The sequence below is a fragment of the Ipomoea triloba genome, chromosome 1, assembly GCF_003576645.1.
Source record: "Ipomoea triloba cultivar NCNSP0323 chromosome 1, ASM357664v1".
In the NCBI taxonomy this organism is placed as follows: Eukaryota; Viridiplantae; Streptophyta; class Magnoliopsida; order Solanales; family Convolvulaceae; genus Ipomoea; species Ipomoea triloba.
In genome coordinates, this window is record NC_044916.1 from 435,522 (window position 1) to 453,724 (window position 18,203).

The 18,203-nt window shown below is 35.2% G+C and overlaps 5 protein-coding genes across 5 annotated transcripts; all 5 read right to left on the reverse strand.

Annotated features, from left to right (window-relative positions):
- Positions 1 to 950: 950 nt before the first annotated feature.
- On the reverse strand, positions 951 to 3,493 carry LOC116017764 (phospholipase A1-IIdelta-like). Its single transcript, XM_031258400.1, has 3 exons — positions 2,891 to 3,493; positions 1,781 to 2,223; positions 951 to 1,366 (listed from the first exon to the last, which is right to left on the reverse strand). Exons 1-3 carry the CDS (start codon positions 3,468 to 3,470, stop codon positions 1,139 to 1,141), a joined length of 1,251 nt encoding a protein of 416 aa, XP_031114260.1. The 5' UTR covers positions 3,471 to 3,493; the 3' UTR covers positions 951 to 1,138.
- A 2,120-nt stretch (positions 3,494 to 5,613) lies between these two features.
- LOC116029036 (B3 domain-containing protein At3g25182-like) lies at positions 5,614 to 6,315 on the reverse strand. Its single transcript, XM_031270919.1, has one exon. The coding sequence runs from the start codon at positions 6,313 to 6,315 to the stop codon at positions 5,614 to 5,616; it is 702 nt and encodes a 233-aa protein (XP_031126779.1).
- Positions 6,316 to 8,526: 2,211 nt separating this feature from the next.
- On the reverse strand, positions 8,527 to 9,249 carry LOC116029073 (B3 domain-containing protein At5g24050-like). Its single transcript, XM_031270958.1, has one exon. The coding sequence runs from the start codon at positions 9,247 to 9,249 to the stop codon at positions 8,527 to 8,529; it is 723 nt and encodes a 240-aa protein (XP_031126818.1).
- Positions 9,250 to 11,422: 2,173 nt separating this feature from the next.
- LOC116029083 (putative B3 domain-containing protein At3g49610) lies at positions 11,423 to 12,556 on the reverse strand. The gene has a single exon (XM_031270969.1). The coding sequence runs from the start codon at positions 12,554 to 12,556 to the stop codon at positions 11,423 to 11,425; it is 1,134 nt and encodes a 377-aa protein (XP_031126829.1).
- An 883-nt stretch (positions 12,557 to 13,439) lies between these two features.
- On the reverse strand, positions 13,440 to 16,276 carry LOC116026863 (phospholipase A1-IIdelta-like). Its single transcript, XM_031268291.1, has 2 exons — positions 15,654 to 16,276; positions 13,440 to 14,292 (listed from the first exon to the last, which is right to left on the reverse strand). The coding sequence occupies exons 1-2, from the start codon at positions 16,201 to 16,203 to the stop codon at positions 13,622 to 13,624; spliced, it is 1,221 nt and encodes a 406-aa protein (XP_031124151.1). The 5' UTR covers positions 16,204 to 16,276; the 3' UTR covers positions 13,440 to 13,621.
- Positions 16,277 to 18,203: the final 1,927 nt, after the last annotated feature.

Genomic DNA, 18,203 nt, shown 5'->3' on the forward strand with positions numbered 1-18,203 from the left:
TTGGGTTATGTGGATGGTCTGTAATGATGTTGTTTGGAACGAAAGGCAGTGGCAGGTTTATGAAATGCGTCCATGTTGCTTGCTACATGGCAGGAAGCGTGGTTGTCTGGTTCCAGTTCTGGTCAACTACAAGTGACTTGTGCTAATGATTGGGTACCCCCTCCTCCTGGCTTCCTAAAGTGCAATATTGATGCTGCTATCCATGCAAACGGTGCGTCCTTTGGAGCTATTATTCGAAACTATGATGGTGTTTTTGTTGCAATGCTTAGTGGACGTCTACCTTGTACTCAAGATCCTTATCTAGCATAAGCTTTGGCGGTGAAGGAGGCATTATCATGGATCAAGACTTCTCCGGAAATTAGATTTTTTGTGTAGTCGGATTGCCTTAATTTTTGTTCTAGTTTTAATTCTGTTAGACAAGACTTTTCTCATGTTGGTCTATTTATTAATTAAGTAGTGTCGTTTGATTGCTTGTGGCATTGAGAACATTATATTTTGGTTCGCCATGTCAAAAAGTTAGCAAATCATGTGGTAGCGCAAACAACTAGTTCTTCATCTGTCCTTAAGGTGTGGGAGTCTACCCTACAAGCTGTATTTCGAGTTTGTTTTAATATATGCTATTCCCTTTTATTCCCTCCCCCAAAAAAAAAAGTTAATATTATACACTACAACTTTAACCAAACACATAAGGTAATCTTACATTTCCAAAATTTCACATTACATTATTGAGGTAATTTTATTACCTTAGGGTGATCTAAAATTCCGTGAACCAAATGGCCCCGGAGTGTATGCACGATGTTACCTATATATTAGTTCAAGTGTATTAACGAGACAAGGATATGATAAAAATAATATTCTTTACTATATATCTATGTATGGTCTAAACTCTAAACTCCTCACATTTTCTTCAATTTCTTCCTTTTCTCACTTGAAAGTTTAAATCCACATGCACATGCTCAAACTCATGCAAGCCCAATATACAGTCATCCCATAATTTCGTTTTATGTAAAATACTATCTATATTCCATATATTATATACAAGTGGAAGACAATAAATACAAATTTACATCACACATTTTAAAAATATATAAAAGTTTGTATTAATTAAACAAAAAGCTAGAGTGGAATTGGCAAATGATTAATATTCAGGGACAGGTAGGTCCTCATCTCCAGGTGAAGCCAAAACCCAGTCTCCATTGTCATCAACAACCATTCCTTTATTCTTCTCCACCCACCATGACTCCGGAACCAAGCACTCATCTTTCAAGAACCCACTGGACTTATTCACAAGCGACAAACTCCTCTTCACCTTCATCTCAAATTCCCCATCTTCCCCATTCCACCCAGCCACCACGTGAAGCATCGCCTGCAAATAGAGGTGTTAGTTAGCAAACAAACCTTTCAGCAAACTACTCGTATTCGTGTTTGGTAAGCGTTTATTTATTAAGGTAAACAAACATAGAAGCTCGTTGGCTGATCGTAAACAAGTTCGTTTAATATATATACACACATGGATAATAAGGTCATTGGATGGACTTATTCAATTATTTGTATTATGATTTGTTTGGTTATTAATTATTTCTGAATGTAGATTACTTTGTTCACTGTGATCATGAACATGTGCAGATGTTTAGTTATTAAGTGTTCATGAACGTTTTCAAGTAAACGTGTTCGTGAATTTTAATAAACACTACATGAACACAAATACTACAAAAACCTTAACAAACGAACACGAACATCCTCCTCCCTTCATTTATGTTCTGTTCGTTAATACCCCTACCTGCAAATTGTGCCAATCGCTCGGGTTCTTCGAGTCCTTCAAGCTCGGCGATTTCCGGGTATCAATCACCAGCTCTGTCCCCGATTTCGCGTACCCGAGTATGCTGCTCGGGTAATGCGGTATCAGATCAATCTTGTTGCGCACGTGCAGGATCTTGAGGTTGGTGAATTGGTTCATGGCTTGGTTGAACACTTTGTTGCCGACTTGGGGGCTGCCGAAGACGATGGCCGTCACCGGAATATCAGTCACGCCGTTCTCGCATAAATCGAAGGCGGCTAGAATTGATAAGCTGGCGCCTAGACTGTGCCCTGTGAGTGTTATGCTCAGGTTTTCATCTTTGTATTCGCTCCTAAGATCTTCGATCTTAGTTTGGAGTTGTTCCCTGGCACTTAGCTTAGTGAATTCTGAGTTTGGATCGTTTGAAACATAGATTTTGAGCCAACCTGAAACCACACAAAATTATACATACCCCTGTTGTTAGCAAATACGGAGTAGCTGTTAGTTAATTGATCGAGTTAGAGTATATGACTGGTTGATAATATTAACTAATTGTAGAAATATGTTTGTTGAATTCGTTGTTAGGATAGCTATTTGGTATAATTTCTTTTCTCAACAAGTTAATTGAAAAAGTTGTTCAAAGCAACTTTTTAAATTTTAGCAATTTGAAGTTAAAAAAAAAACTGATTAACCAAACACTCGTATTGATTGTTTAACTAAATTAAACAGCTCAAATAAGGTAGAATTGACTGATATATGCTAACTATTTTACCAAATAAGACTAAAAGCACTTTTTTTTTTTAAAAAAAAATTGATAACAAAGGGAAAACTACTAGACTAGCAAAGAAAATCAACCTAAACTCAAATAATAAGGCCGATAGACATTAACCTCAAAGTTAACATGACTATAGATACAAACTTGTAATCACAATATCACAAATTTAAATATCAGCCTTTTTTATTTGAGTTGATCAGTTATGAATAACATAAGTTGTGCCTTTTGGCTAGAGTCCCATGATATATAATATATATAGATATTCCCGGCCTGACAAACTTGGCTAAATTTGTCACATTTTCTTAGATTCAAAAGGTTTATTTGAAGTATGTATTCACCTTTCATGACTTTGGGAACTTCTTCATCATCATCATCACTGTCACTACTGCTGCCGGAATTGTTACTGTTGCTGATACGAGAACCTTTTCTCAAAGATTTGGGGCGGAGCAGGGGCTCTGCGGCCTCCGGCTTGGCGCCCAACACGTTGATCCACTCGTAGTCCCTGGTGGTGCCGCGAAACGCCACGTAGATTTCGCGGCGGCCGAGCGTTTCGCTTACGGCGTCGGAGGTGACGGCGATATAGCCGATCCAATTGGACTCGCGGTCCCAGGATTCGCGGGAGAGGGAGTGGAGGAACAGAGCCTCCGGGACGCCGACTTGGGCTGTGGCGTAGAGGAAGGCGGCGACTGTGTAGTCATCGGCGGATTGGAGCATGACTTTTTGGAAGAAGGAGTTTTTGCCGTAGCGGCTGGTTCCGGCGAACTTGGAGTGGGCGTCGTTGTTGAAGGCGTCGTAGGTGGCTTGGCAGAAGTCGCCGCACCGGAGAATGAGTCGCCGGAGAGTGAGGTTCAGAGGCTCCAGTAGACCTTCCCAGTTGTTGCTCCCCAGCAGCTCCTCCCATGTTGGTTCCGGTTCCATAGATTCAAAACACTGAAGGGTCACCGGATAAAGTTTTGGATCAAAGTGGCTTTTGAGAAAATGGAAGAAATAATATATATAATAATATAATGCCATTGCAGTTGTGGCCATGCATTGACCCGGGTCCACTCTGCATCCTGTCAGGTCCTAAATGATGTATTTTTAGTATTGAAGTTGAAATTATGTAATGCTAGTGAACTTTTAGAATATAAATTATGTTGCTAAAGATCTTATGGTCTAGTAGCACCCGGTTACACTTTTATATGGATTATAGGAGAGGGGATAGATTTGAGCCTCATCGAGTCAACCTGGACTGATTTAATTGAAATTGTGACTATAATGATTTTTTTGAATTATAATAATAGTACCACAATTTGATGTACTCCTTACAAGAGTGTAATTTGGACAAGTGAATTATTACCATATTCTCAATAAAATAAAGGCGTGTGGTGTAGGTTTTAATTACTTAGAATATATATTTTTTGAAAACTAATTACTTAGAATATTACTTAGAATATGCTAATTAATCAATTTATTTAATTTTATTTTTTGGACTAAACTTTCGATAATCTTATACTAAGTTCTCTCAAGTATTTGTCAACGTGTACAATTCGAACTCTTTTGAACTCCAATGAATATACAGGACAGTCAATGACATTATGATGTGTAGGTTTTAATTACTTAGAATATATATTTTTTGAAAACTAATTACTTAGAATATTACTTAGAATATGCTAATTAATCAATTTATTTAATTTTATTTTTTGGACTAAACTTTCGATAATCTTATACTAAGTTCTCTCAAGTATTTGTCAACGTGTACAATTCGAACTCTTTTGAACTTCAATGAATATACAGGACAGTCAATGACATTATGATCAAGTGATATATAGTGACTCTCCTAAATAGAAAGTCATAAGCGATATTGACTTTTTGTGTTTCAAAAAATTGAAAAAATACGGATGAAAATGTCGAACTCTTTTGAATGAGATATTATTAATCATTTTAATCTAATAAGTAGTTTGATACTTTGGTTAAAGCATCCATTAAAATTTTCAAAGTCTATATATATAGCATCTATAAATTCAATTAAAAGCTCATTTTCACATCCACTAGACTTTCACTAGTATTTTTTTTTTCTGCACTATGTTTCTTTTCCCCGTTTTTTATTTTCTTTAATTTGCTAGCTAAATTTTTTACCTCTTCTCTTTAAGTCTTTTATTTCTTTTTTCATTTGTTATTTTCCAATCTTATAGTCTTGAACTCTGCTTTAGTATCCCGATATAAATGTTATATTTTAAAAAAATATTTTGCAAACCATTCTTCATTTGCATGTGTTTCTAACAATTTTGTATTTTTAATTAATCTATTTGTTGTTGCTGGTTATGTTATAAACTATGTTTGACAAAGTTAGCTGAAAAGGTAGAGTTGAAAGTTAAAAAACTATAACCTAGAATATGAAAACTGAAGAGTTGTTAAAGTTAAAAATGTTTTGTAAAATTAGCTTTTTGATAAGTTAATAAATGTAAAAACACTAAAAATGGCATCTTCGTAAAATTTAAATGGGTTTGCTTACATATTAAAATTTAACATTTTGAAATGAAATTATTAGCATAATAATGATCTACCATCTCATAATAAAATAACAATGCCATTGCGGATTTCTCCTACCTATCATCAATAATAATAATAATAATAATAATAATAATGATAATAATAATAATAATAAAGGAGAATAGTTGCAGATATAGGAGAAAGGAAAATGATTTTAATTTGGAGGGTAATGTCATTTATTTAATATAATAAGGATAAAGATGAGGAAAAAAAGCTAGGAAATTAATGGCTTATTTTTGAAACACTACATTAAATGACGTTTTAAAATAAAATAATAAACCGTTATTTGAAGCTACTAACTTATTTTGAGAACATTACCAAATAGAGTTTTAAAATGAGTTATAAGCTCCTAAATAAGCTGCGTCAAAGATAGCCATAATCTTAGGACGAGTGTCGATGGAAACACATGGGGTGTTGGAAAGCAATTTGCAAATTTCATAATCTACTGCGAGGTAATTTCACAAACACGTACAAAATTATATGCAGTATAAACACGAATATTTTTACATCATGAAATAATGTGGTGTATCTATACCAAGCTATTGAGAGCGAAACACAAGACTCCATCAATACGAATAGCCCACAACTGAACTTTCATCCCACTTTTAAGTCCATTCTGTTCTTTGATTTTGTTCCACGTACTTGTTAGCACATAAGAGATGCTAGGAGGTCCACTTTGCTTATTCATCGGCCACCGTCTCAAGCTCACCTTCGCCATTTCCATCGTCGGCGTTATCAACGGGACATCCATGGACTCCACGTTCTTCTCGTCGCGCATACACAACTTAAGCTCTTCCTCTTCGGTCAGAAATGTCTCCCGTATATGCTTCGCCGGAATAGACATCCTGTTATGGTGGTTGCTTACGTCTGTTTCTCTAAGTGGTTTCTGAATTACCAATTTTGCCCTCGACACCTCTCGGGTTTCGGGCAGGTGGGAAATTAGGTTTTTGATTTTCTCAGGCAGCTCTGGGGGTGGTTCTTGGATTTTGTTTCCGCGCTTTCGCTTATTATTCTCCGCCGCTCCCTCGTTCTTCGATCTCTTCCTTTTACCGTTCGGAGAAGGATATGACTCCGAGACGCGGGTTGTTCGTGGTTTAGTAGTCACCTTTCGGAGCCGTCTCTGTTTTTCCAAGCAGATGCGCTCCTTTGCCACCTTCTCTATCTTAATCTCCGGCAAAAATGTCAGTTGTGCCGGAAGGGTATTGTGTTCGATGTCTTTGAGAGAAACCATGGTTTGGTTGTAGTCGTCAGTCGAACTGAGTGTAGGGAATTTCTTTAAGGAAACTATGATTTGCTGCGCTGTGGTTAAGACTTAAGAGCGAATATTAGGGTATGGGATGTGTGTTATACTTATATATAGGAATCACGCTGAATTACTTTCCAAATCCCTTTAGAATTGGGAAAATAAATAAACATTTTAAAATAAAAAATACATTAATTATTAATAAAAATTTATTATAATGTATAAAAATAAATAAACATTTTAAAATAAAAAATACATTGTTATTATAAAACATAATAAATTAATTATTAATAAAAATTTATAAAACAATTTTATAAACATGGGCACCGCTAGAATTTTTATTTTTTATTTTACCATGACTAGATTTAAAAACATTTCAAAACACGTTAAAAGTATTAATAAAAAATAAAACATAATTAATTGGGTAAAATGGTTCAAATTAAAAAACACATTATCAATCTCACATCTTCTCTATTCATATGATATTTATAAATACTTTTTCTTTAATTTTAGATAGGTCGTCAATTTTAAGTTTTTTTTTTTGTAGGGTAAAAAAACTCAATTCCAAATTACATTGGCCAGATGATTCATTAAAAAATAAATTTGTAAAACTATTTTTAATAACTAAATCACAAAATATATTTCATATAAATTAATTAATTAAGTAATAAAATATTTTTTTACATTACAAAATTCAAACAAAAAAACACATGTTATAAACATGAGTATTAAATTACTCAATTAGAAATAAATTTTAAAATTTTACAATTAAAATTATAAATAAATTTCACAAATAAAAAGTTTAATACTATATAAATCCTCTTTACGAGTTAAACTCTTAGGAAATGTTTAGTTCAAGAGATATTTTGTGGCAAGATAACACGCACGTACTATACATATATATAAAAGGAATTGGGGTGGCCCCCTTCATTCGATCCCCCGAGCAAAATTTTGGTTAGTCAATTGTTATACCATGGACTAGGGTTTATATTGCATTGTGAACCGTCATACAAAAATTTATCATTATCATCATTATATCATTTTAATCTAATAATTATAAGTAGTTTGATTAAAGCATCCATTAAATTTTTTTTTAAAAAAAAAAAAAGAAAAAAAAGCATCCATTAAAATTTTCAAAGTCTCTATAACCTATATAAATTCAATTAAAGCTCATTTTCACATCCACTAGACTTTCACTAGTATTTTTTTTTTCTGCAATATGTTTCTTTTCCCCGTCTTTTATTTTCTTTAATTTCCTAGCTAAATTTTTTACCTCTTCTCTTAACTCTTTTATTTATTTTTTCATTTGTTTATTTTCCAATCTTATAGTCTTGAACTCCGCTTTAGCGTCCCGATATGAATGTTTATATTTCTTAAAATATTTTTCAAACCATTATATTCTTCATTTGCATGTGTTTCTAACAATTTTGTATTTTTCTATTTGCTGTTGTTGGTTCTGTTATAATCTTAGGACGAGTGTTTGATGGGAACACATGGGGTGTTGGAAAGCGCAAATTATACTGTGGACCATGGTCCAAAACGTTACCGTTTTTTTTAATGAAAAGAAATAGCATCCATATGTGACGTTTGCGTGGTTAGAGTAAAGTAACTCTATATTAGTGTAACATATTCAATTTTATTTTATATACACTACAGTTTTCTTTCAACACAATTACTATACAGTTTCTTTTTTGATATAACTACAGTTTCATTCGATATTATATACTCAAATATGTGAAACTGCTATTTAGTTTCATTTTATATGCATTACCGTTTCTTTCAACACAACTATTATATCATTTCGATATAACTACAGTTTCATTGGAGAACATATACTCAAATATGTGAAACTGTTATTCAGTTTCATTTTATATGCACTGCAGTTTCATTTCAACACAACTATAGTTTCATTTGATAATATAAAACAAATGTGAGGCAATATCATTTGAGATAAATTATAGTTTCATTTACGGAGTTCCGTTAAATTGTAACGGCAACCATTTTTTTACTTAAAGAAACAGTGCCACAAAACTTTGTAAACCATGTTTCACACTATAACTACTGTTTGGAAAGCAATTTGGAAATTTCATAATCTACTGCATGGTAATTTCACAAACACCGTACAAAATTATATGCAGTATAAACACAAATGTTCTTAATTACATCATGAAATAAAGTGGGGTATCTATCTATACCAGGCTATTTTTTAGGCTTGAGAGTAAGAGCGAAACACAAGACTCCATCAATACGAATAGCCCACAACTGAACTTTCATCCCACTTCTAAGTCCATTCTGTTGTTTGATTTTGTTCCACGTACTTGTTAGCACGTAAGCGATGCTAGGAGGTCCACTTTGCTTATTCATCGGCCACCGTCTCAAGCTCACATTTGCCATTTCCATCGTCGGCGTTATCAACGGGACATCGATGGAAGCCACGTTCTTCTCGTTGCGTTCACACAACTTAAGCTCTTCCTCTTCGGTCAGAAATGTCTCCCGTATATGCTTCGACGGAATAGACATCCTGTTATGGTGGTTGCTTACGTCTGTTACTGTAAGTGGTTTCTGAATTACCAATGTCGCCCTCGACACCTCTCGGGTTTCCGGCAGGTGAGAAATTAGGCTCTTGATTTTCTCAGGCAGCTCTGGTGGCGGTTCTTGGACGTTGTTTCCGCGCTTTCGCTTATTATTCTCCGCCGCTCCCTCGTTTTTCGATCTCTTCCTTTTACCGTTCGGAGAAGGATTATTATCGCGACAAGATGAGACGCGGGTTGTTCGTGGTTTAGTAGTCACCTTTCGGGGCCGTCTCAGTTTTTCCAAGCAGACGCTCTCCTTCTCCTTTGCCACCTTCTCTATCTTAATCTCCGACAAAAATGTCAGTTGTGCCGGAAGGGTATTGTGTTCGATGTCTTTGAGAGAAACCATGGTTTGATTGTGGTCGAACTCAGTGTAGAGAATTTGTTTTAAGGAAACTATGATCTGCTGCGCTGTGGTTAAAAGCGAATATTAGGTTATGGGTGGGATGTGTGCTATACTTATATATAGGAATCACGCTGAATTACTTTCCAAATCCCTTTAGAATTGGGAAATCGTCCCAACCGAACAATAATTACGTACTTTCCAAGTAAGATTAGAATTTTGAAAGTAATTGTTGATTTCTGATAGGATTTGGAAAGTAATTTTGGACAAGTGAATTATTACCATATTCTCAAAAAAATAAAGGCGTGTGGTGTGGGTTTTAGTTACTTAGAATATGCAGCTAATTAATCAATTTATTTAATTTTCTTTTTGGACTAAACTTTCAATAATCTTATACTAAGTTCTCTCATGTATTATTTGTTAACGTGTATAATTCGAAATCTTTTGAACTAGTATACAGTAAGAAGTGATAATAATAAGGTATAACGTATTGTAAATCATGGTTAGACCAGTTTATTATTACAATTTAGTGGATGGTGGATCCAAAAACCAATGCAAACAACAATCCTAGTGGTAATGATATAAAAGTAGATAAAGTGGCATTTATATTTGTCACAATTCTGTTAAAATGTAGACTACTTTTTAGGGTCAAAAATCCTAATCCTAATAGGACAAAAGTAATAATTGTGAACAAAAATAGGACATTTCAAAAATGTGTTACTTTTTCTAATGTGTTCATTGTCAGAAGCAGGTGATACTTACGTATCTCGAGATACACAAGTCCCACTTGCATATGTATTTTTTTTAAAACTTGATCTTCGGCCACTAAACTGGTCACTTTCTCGGAGAAACCGGCAACCAAGTTTTTTAAAAATAAGATTATAGACCATCACAATGTTATGATAACATACAAATAGAAAATTAATTATTCATAGAATTTTATAAAATAAAACATAAATATAAGTAGAACGTCAAAGATTTTGTGATTCACACCAAATTGCTACCTCATATGAGAGGTCAGGTGTAGTATTCAAAACAATATGTGCAGAGCCAAAAATCTTAATGATTTGATACTTTGATTAAAGCATCCATTAAAATTTTCTCTATAACCTCTATAAATTCACTTAAAGCTCATTTTCACATCCACTAGACTTTCACTAGCATTTTTTTTTCTGCACTATGCTTCTTTTCCCCCCGTCTTTTATTTTCTTTAATTTGCTAGCTATATCTTTTTTTTACCTCTTCTCTTAACTCCTTATTTTCTTTTTTCGTTTGTTTATTTTCCAATCTTATTGTCTTGAACTCTGCTTTAGTATCCCGATATGAATGTTTATATTCTTAAAAATATTTTGCAAACCGTTCTTCATTTGCATGTACCTCGTTCTAACAATTTTGTATTTGTGTTTTTTAATTTTTCCATTTGCTGTTGTTGGTTCTGTTATAATCTTAAGACAAGTGTTTGATGGGAACACATGGGGTGTTGGAAAGCGCAAATTATACTCTCGACCATGGCCCAAAACAGCGCCCTTTTTTTTTAATGAAAAGAAATAGCAACTGTCGGTGTCGTCCGCGCCGTTAGGAGTAAAGTAACTCTATGCTAGTGTAGTATATTCAATTTCATTTTATATACACTGCAGTTTCCTTTTAACACAACTACAATTTTTTTTCGATATAACTACAGTTTCATTCGACATTATACACTCAAATATGTGCAATTGTTATTCAATTTCATTTTATATACAATGCAGTTTTCTTTCAACACAACTACTGTATCATTTCGATATAACTACAGTTTCATTGGACAATATACACTCAAATATGTGAAACTATTATTCAGTTTCATTTTATATAAATCGCAGTTTCCTTTCAACACAACTACATACAGTTTCATTTTGATATAACTACAGTTTTATTTGATAATATGAAAACAAATGTGAAGCAGTACATTTAAAATAAACTATAATTTCATTTACGGAGCTCCGCTAAATTGTAACGGCAACGATTTCTTTTTTTGACCATGGTCCACGAAGTTTTGTAGATCATGGTCCACGATATAACTACTGGTTGGAAAGCAATTTGGATATTTCATAATCTACTGCATGGTAATTTCACAAACACCGTACAAAATTATATGCAGTATAAACACAAATGTTCTTACATCATGAAATAAAGTGGGTATCTATCTATACCAGGCTATTTTCCTTTTTTTTTTAGGCTTGAGAGTGAGAGCGAAACACAAGACTCCATCAATACGAATAGCCCACAACTGAACATTCATCCCACTTCTAAGCTTATTCTGTTGTTTGATTTTGTTCCACGTACTTGTTAGCACGTAAGAGATGCTAGGAGGTCCACTTTGCTTATTCATCGGCCACCGTCTCAAGCTCGCCGTTACCATTTCCATCGTCGGCGTTATCAACGGGACATCGATGGAACCCACGTTCTTCTCGTTGCGTTCACACAACTTAAGCTCTTCCTCTCTGTTCAGAAATTTCTGGTGTATATGCTTCGACGGAATAGACATCCTGTTATGGTGGTTGCTTACGTCTGTTTCTTTGAGTTCTTTTTCAATCGCCAGTTTCGCATTCAGCGCTTCTTGATTGTTGGGCAGGTTGGGCAGGTGGGGAATTAGGTTGTTGAGTTTCTCCGCCAGCCCTGGCGGTAGTGGTTCTTGGATGTTGATTCCGCCGCCGCGCTTTCGCTTATTCTCCGCCGCTCCCTCTTTCTTGGATCTCTTCCTTGTTGGAGAAGGATTCAGTTCCAGCCTGCATGGACAGCTCGACTGGTCATGAAGTTTGGACAGTAGAGAAGGATTCAATTCCAGTGCTGACTGGTCATTGGAGTGAAGTTCGAGCGGCAGAGAAGGATTCAATTCCAATGTTGACTGGTCATGGGAGTAAAGTTTGGGCGGCAGAAAAGGATTCAATTCCCGTGCTGACTGATCAAGGGAGTGAAGTTTGGGTGGAGAAGGATTCCCGCCGGTGGTTCGTGGTTTGGTACTCTTCTTTCCGATCATTCTCACTTTTTTCAAGCAGTTGCCCTCAACCGAACCTTTCAGTTTCATCTCCTTTTTCTCCTCCACTATTCTGACCTTTGAAACTGGTTTGGGCTCATCGTTCTTACAGATGGTACTAGGATGTCCAACAACATTAGTAATCGCATGATGGTAGTGACGATCATCAGCATCATCATCATCTTCCTCCCGCAGCAGCAATCTCTGTTGTTCGAGTTTACACGCCGCAAGTAGATACTCGAATCTGTAAGGACCCGTCGGAAGGGAATTGTTGTGTTCGATGTCTTTAAGAGAAACCATGATTTGATTGTAGTCGAACTCAGTGTAGAGAATTTCTTTAAGGAAACTATGATCTGCTGCGCTATGGTTAAGAGCGAATGTTAGGTTATGACCTAAGGGATGTGTGTTATATATAGGAATCACGCTCGATTACTTTCCTAATCCCTTTAGAATTGGGGAATTACGTACTTTCCAAGTCCCATTAGAAGTTTGAAAGTAATTGTTGATTTCTAATAGGTTTTGGAAAGTATATATATACATACATACTTCTCCTGTCTGGTCTTATCAATCTATATATCATTTTATATGTCTGGGGCAAAATTAAAAAAAAAATTGACCTTACCTAAAATTAATATTTATTTTTAAACCAAAAATTTAAATTATTTTAAGTGTCAAATAGATTGAAATAAGATTTATAAGTTTTTAAAATTTTTTACAAAGACAACAATAATTATTAGAAAAAATTTAAGTATTCTCATATATATATATATATATATAGAGAGAGAGATTTGCCTTGAGGAAGTACCATAAGATCTAGGTCAAATACGAGTTAAGTTTGTAATTTGGACAATTTAATTGATATTCTATTCTTTGTAGTGTAGGAGTCTAATATGGGTGAAACTTCCACTCTGTTAGAATCAGGACAAATCTTGTATTTTTATTTACAATTTACCAAAATCAATTAAGAGATACCACAAGTGATTTGAGTAATTTTACTAGTGTTTTTGACATGTTTTAATTTATATATTTTTTACTTTCGTGTCATCTAGCCAGCTACCTATATACCTTATATTAGGGCTAGTTAAAACATTAAAACGAACAAATTTATATATGAAAGTGCACATAGCTAGGCAACAACCAAGCCGAATTGTGAAATTTAAATTTTTTATTGAGACACACACAATTACACACCCATTGTAATACAAAAACAACAAATAAATACACAAATTTCAACGAAAATACATCAGGATTATTCTGACAATTAACTTAATAATCACAAAATTCTTAGTTATAAGAAGCTGTCTTCTAGGCTGATCCTTTACCAGATAAGGTTGTCTGACCTAAATGACAATAGCCAATACATAATCAATACTCAGGAACGGGTAGGTCATCGTCTGTAGGTGATGCCAAAACCCACTCTCCATTTTCATCAATAATCATTCCTTTATTCTTCTCAACCCACCATGACCCCGGAATCAAAAGATCTTCCCTCAAGAACTCACAAGACTTGTTCACAAGGGCCACACACCTCTTCACCTTCAACTCAAACTCCCCATCTTCCCCATTCCACCCCGCCACAACGTGCAACATGGCCTGCAAGTTGTGCCAATCACCCGGGTTCCTCGAGTTCTTCAGGCTCGTCGATTTCCTGTGATCGATCACGAATTCTAATCCCGACTTCACGTACCCTAACAGGGCTCCTGGGTACTCAGGAATCATATCGATCTTGTTGCGAATGTGTAGGATTTTAAGGTTCTTTAGTTCACCCATCATTTTATCGAACACTTTGTTGCCAATTTGAGGGCTGCCGAAGACGATGGCCGTCACCGTAATGTCGTTGACACCGTTTTCGCATAAATCGAAGCCTGCTACGATTGCTAAACTTGCACCGAGACTATGCCCCGCGATTGTGATGCTCAAATTCTCTCCTTTGTATTTGTTCCTTAGCTCTTCAATCTTTCTTTGGAGTTGTTCCCTTGCACTTAGGGTAGTGAAGGGTGAGTTTGGATCCTTTGAAGTATAGAGTGTGAGCCAACCTAAAACCAAAATAAGGTGACTCAAATGAGAATAACTAATGATTTAAATATGAGATGGGGAATTCAAATATCTAAATAATACAGAAAAATCATTTGCACAGACCATTGACTTTGGTAGCCAAAATGCAATGTAACATTCTAAATTTTGACTCTGAGCTGTTTATTGGATGTTATTTTCGTTTTGAGTCGATTAACTATGTATAAGCTATGTTGATTTACCTTTTTGTGGGGTAGTGGTCTTTTCCTTGTGCCAAAAAAGTAGAAGCTCCCACCCAAGGGCTCCACACCAAGGTTTAACAGTTGGTGGAGGGATATAAAAATTATGGTGACTCAACAGACTAACAGAGACTAGATTTTTGCTCATTGTGTACAAGGAGCTCTTTCACCTTGAGGGGTTATACCCTTTTACTAGCTAAGGTTATAAGACTCACTTCTCCCAAAATCACCTTTCGGATAGTAAGTGCCAATTTTTTTATAAATCAAAATATATAAATATAAGGAAATATTTCGCTTTTCATCCCTAAGTCGTTATTAGGTAATTGTAAATTCGTTCCTGAGTGTTGGTTATGCTCACTTTTTGTCGCTAAGTTATCATTAGCGTTGCACTTTTCACCCTTGTGCTCACTTTTCATCCCTGAGTTATACTAAAATTGTAAATTTCGTCCATAATGTTTTATTAACAAATGAACGAAACATGCAACGTCAATGATAACTCATTGACAAAAAGTGAACATGACCAACACTTAGGGGATGGGATCTACAATTACCATATAACTTAAAGGACGAAAAGTGTAATAAGAAAATAGAATCGCCACTATGGCCCTCACACCACAGTTCGACAATTTGTAGAGAGATAAATTATGGTGACTCAACTAACCAACAGAGACTATATTTTTGTTTACTGCACACAAGAAGTTCCTTCATCTTAAAGGATTGTAGTCTTTTGCTAGATAAAGTTATACTTCTCCAAAATCACCTTTCCAATAGTAACTATAAGGGTGCGTTTGGTTCGCACATGGGAATCGGAATCGGAATGGATATCAAATACTTGGTAATGGTAATGTGTTTTGGTGAAAGTATTTAACATGTTTGGTAATTGGGTGGAATGGGAATGATTATTAATAGTTGAGGAAGAAAGGAGGAAGGGAGATGAAACCCTTATTTAATAAGGGTATGTGTTTTGTCATTAATGAGATATTCCAAACTCATAGCATTCACAAAACCTATCAACCAAACACAAACAATCACTTTCATACCCATTCCTTATGCCTAAACCCACCAACCAAACACAACCTAAGTTTTTTTGATAAATTAAAAAATATAAATATAAAGAGGAGATTCATTCAATTTTGGAGGCTAACCAAACATGACTTTGGGGACTTTATCATCATCATCATCCTCCTCCTTATCCTCCTTGTCACCACTAGTAGTGGAACGAAGCAGAGACTCAGCAGATACAGGCCTGGCACTAAACACGTTGATCCACTCAAAGTCCGTGGTGGTACCACGAAACACCACGTAGATTTCGCGGCGGCCGAGCGCTTCGCTAACGGCATCATTGGTGACAGCGACATAGCCAATCCAATTGGACTCGCGGTCCCACGATTCGTGAGAAAGGGAGTGAAGGAGAAAGGCCTCGGGGACGGGGAGTTTCGCGGTGGCGTAAAGATAGGCGGCCACTTCGTAGTTATCGGCGTCTTGGAGCATGACTTTGTGGAAGAAGGAGTTTTTGCCGTAGCGGCAGGTGCCGGCGTATTTGGAGTTGGCGTCGTTGTTGAAGGAGTCGTAGGTGGCTTGGCAGAAGTCGCCGCAGCGGAGAATGAGTTGCCGGAGGGTGAGGTTTAGTGGGTCTAGTAGACCTTCCCAGTTCTCGCTTCCGAGGAGCTGTGGCCATGTCGGGTCTGTTGCCATGGATGACGGTTTGGAGGAGGAAGATGGGTAGAGAAGTTGAAGATATTATGTTAGCATGAAGGCTAAGGGATATGATATTGTTATCCTTACAAACAATATAATGAATGGTGAGTGGCTTTTGGGGCTTGTAAGAGTAAACTAAATCTGTCTTTTTCAGTGATCACAAGGAACATGGGCAATTACTATTAAGGAGTACTCCTTTTTTTGGGTGTATTCAGTGTTTTTACTATAAGGACTAGTGACTAATTCTGGCTGAACTATAGATACCTCTAATGAGTGAGACAACAAGTCTGAAGATATGTATGAGATTAAAAAGATTACTTAATGTCAAAGTAGACCGACCTGTCAGGCCAGCAGACTAAGGTTCATGCAACCCTAGCCCGTTCCACATGGGTTGGCATGCTCTGTGAGCCGGCTCGCAGTCTTTTTTTTTTTTTAAATATTTTTTTGAAAATGTTTTTGAATATATATATATATATATATATATATATATATACACACACACACACACACGTTGGCTCTCGGCTCGCGTGGGCCATAGGCCTTAGCTGGCTAGGCTTGTTAGGCCTATGCTTTCACGGGCCTTTTTTTGGTAGTCATAACTCGCACCACTACGGGGTAGGTTTTGGGCCACTGTGACGTGTACAACATGTGTGAAAGAAAATGCAATAGTTATAATAATTGAGCGTGCCACATTCAAGTACATGAATCATACTCCACCCACTTGACTATCCATTTTGGATAAAATCAATCTTTTTCTCTATTTTGAAATATAAAATAAAACATGCAAGAAAGGTGTGTTAGATTGATTTTTTTTTTTATAAAAAAATGAAAATAAAATTATAATGAAAACAAGAATCTTGGTGTCAATGATAGATGATTGGTTGTCTACGTTAGAACAAGACAAACATATCGGAATCTATTATCTTTGTCGGATCAAATACAGTTATTCAACTAATTTAGTTGAATCTAATTCAAATTGATTTACTATACAAAATCAACCAAGTGACAGTTAATCCTAAATTTGTATTTGATATGAAATGAAATGCAAAAAAAAAAAAAAAAAAAAAGTTATAATGCCATTTTTAAAATTTTAAATTTAATAAGAAAATCAAGTCATTCATTTATTAAAAAATTAATATACTTGTTTAATTTTATTAAAATTAGTAGAACATAAACTCAAAATAGTCAAATGGTGTTTACTAATTAAAGGCTTTTATTATAAAAATAAGTATATGGAAAAGAATAATGTTGTAATATGCTTCATTCAAAGTATCAATATGATTGAAAGATGCAAATATACCTTGCCTTTTTTGAGAATTTGATACAATTTCATGCATTTAATTACAAATTATTGCTAATATAATCATCAATATTTAATAACTTATTTAGTAGCTAATGTAATGATATAACATATGATTATATTAAATATGGGTAACACTCATCAACATCTAATTTCTTTGGTCAATGACAATCGATTTTAGAAGATAAATTGTATATTCTCAAACTTCATTTTTAAAGGGTTTTGGTACTAGTTACCTGTCCAACGACATGGATCGAGGACTTAGCATTTGCTATCTAAATGATAACAAGAATTAGTGACTTGTCATTTCTCATCTGACTGTGAACTTGATATCTATAATATGGTTGCCTTCTTCGACCCTAACCAAAAGTATTTATTTGATCTTATTCGATTTAAACCGCTCAAAGACAAGCGCCATTTACCATTCGTACTACTTCGCTAAGGTATCATTACTAAACATTGCAAAAAAATCTATTTAATTGATATAAAATATTTTAATATCTTGAATTTTAATGTCTATCATATTCTCTACTATTTTTTTTTTTTGGTGAGGATCATATTCTCTACTATATACATACACATTTATAATCTCACTCATAAAAATCAATCATTTCAATAACTTTTATACTTAAAACTAAAAACCATTACCCCCCCCCCCCCCCCCCCCCCCCCCCCCCCCCCCCCCCCCCCCCCCCCC

Excerpts from the sequence above, each read along its gene's own strand:
- LOC116017764 (XM_031258400.1), bottom strand. The coding sequence starts at position 3,470 with ATGGAACCGGAACCAACATGGGAGGAGCTGCTGGGGAGCAACAACTGG. Across the intron at positions 2,224-2,890 it reads AGTTCCCAAAGTCATGAAAG|GTTGGCTCAAAATCTATGTT; the intron begins GTGAATACATAC and ends GTGTGGTTTCAG. Across the intron at positions 1,367-1,780 it reads GCGATTGGCACAATTTGCAG|GCGATGCTTCACGTGGTGGC; the intron begins GTAGGGGTATTA and ends CTCTATTTGCAG.
- LOC116029036 (XM_031270919.1), bottom strand. The coding sequence starts at position 6,315 with ATGGTTTCTCTCAAAGACATCGAACACAATACCCTTCCGGCACAACTG.
- LOC116029073 (XM_031270958.1), bottom strand. The coding sequence starts at position 9,249 with ATGGTTTCTCTCAAAGACATCGAACACAATACCCTTCCGGCACAACTG.
- LOC116029083 (XM_031270969.1), bottom strand. The coding sequence starts at position 12,556 with ATGGTTTCTCTTAAAGACATCGAACACAACAATTCCCTTCCGACGGGT.
- LOC116026863 (XM_031268291.1), bottom strand. The coding sequence starts at position 16,203 with ATGGCAACAGACCCGACATGGCCACAGCTCCTCGGAAGCGAGAACTGG. Across the intron at positions 14,293-15,653 it reads AGTCCCCAAAGTCATGTTTG|GTTGGCTCACACTCTATACT; the intron begins GTTAGCCTCCAA and ends TTTTGGTTTTAG.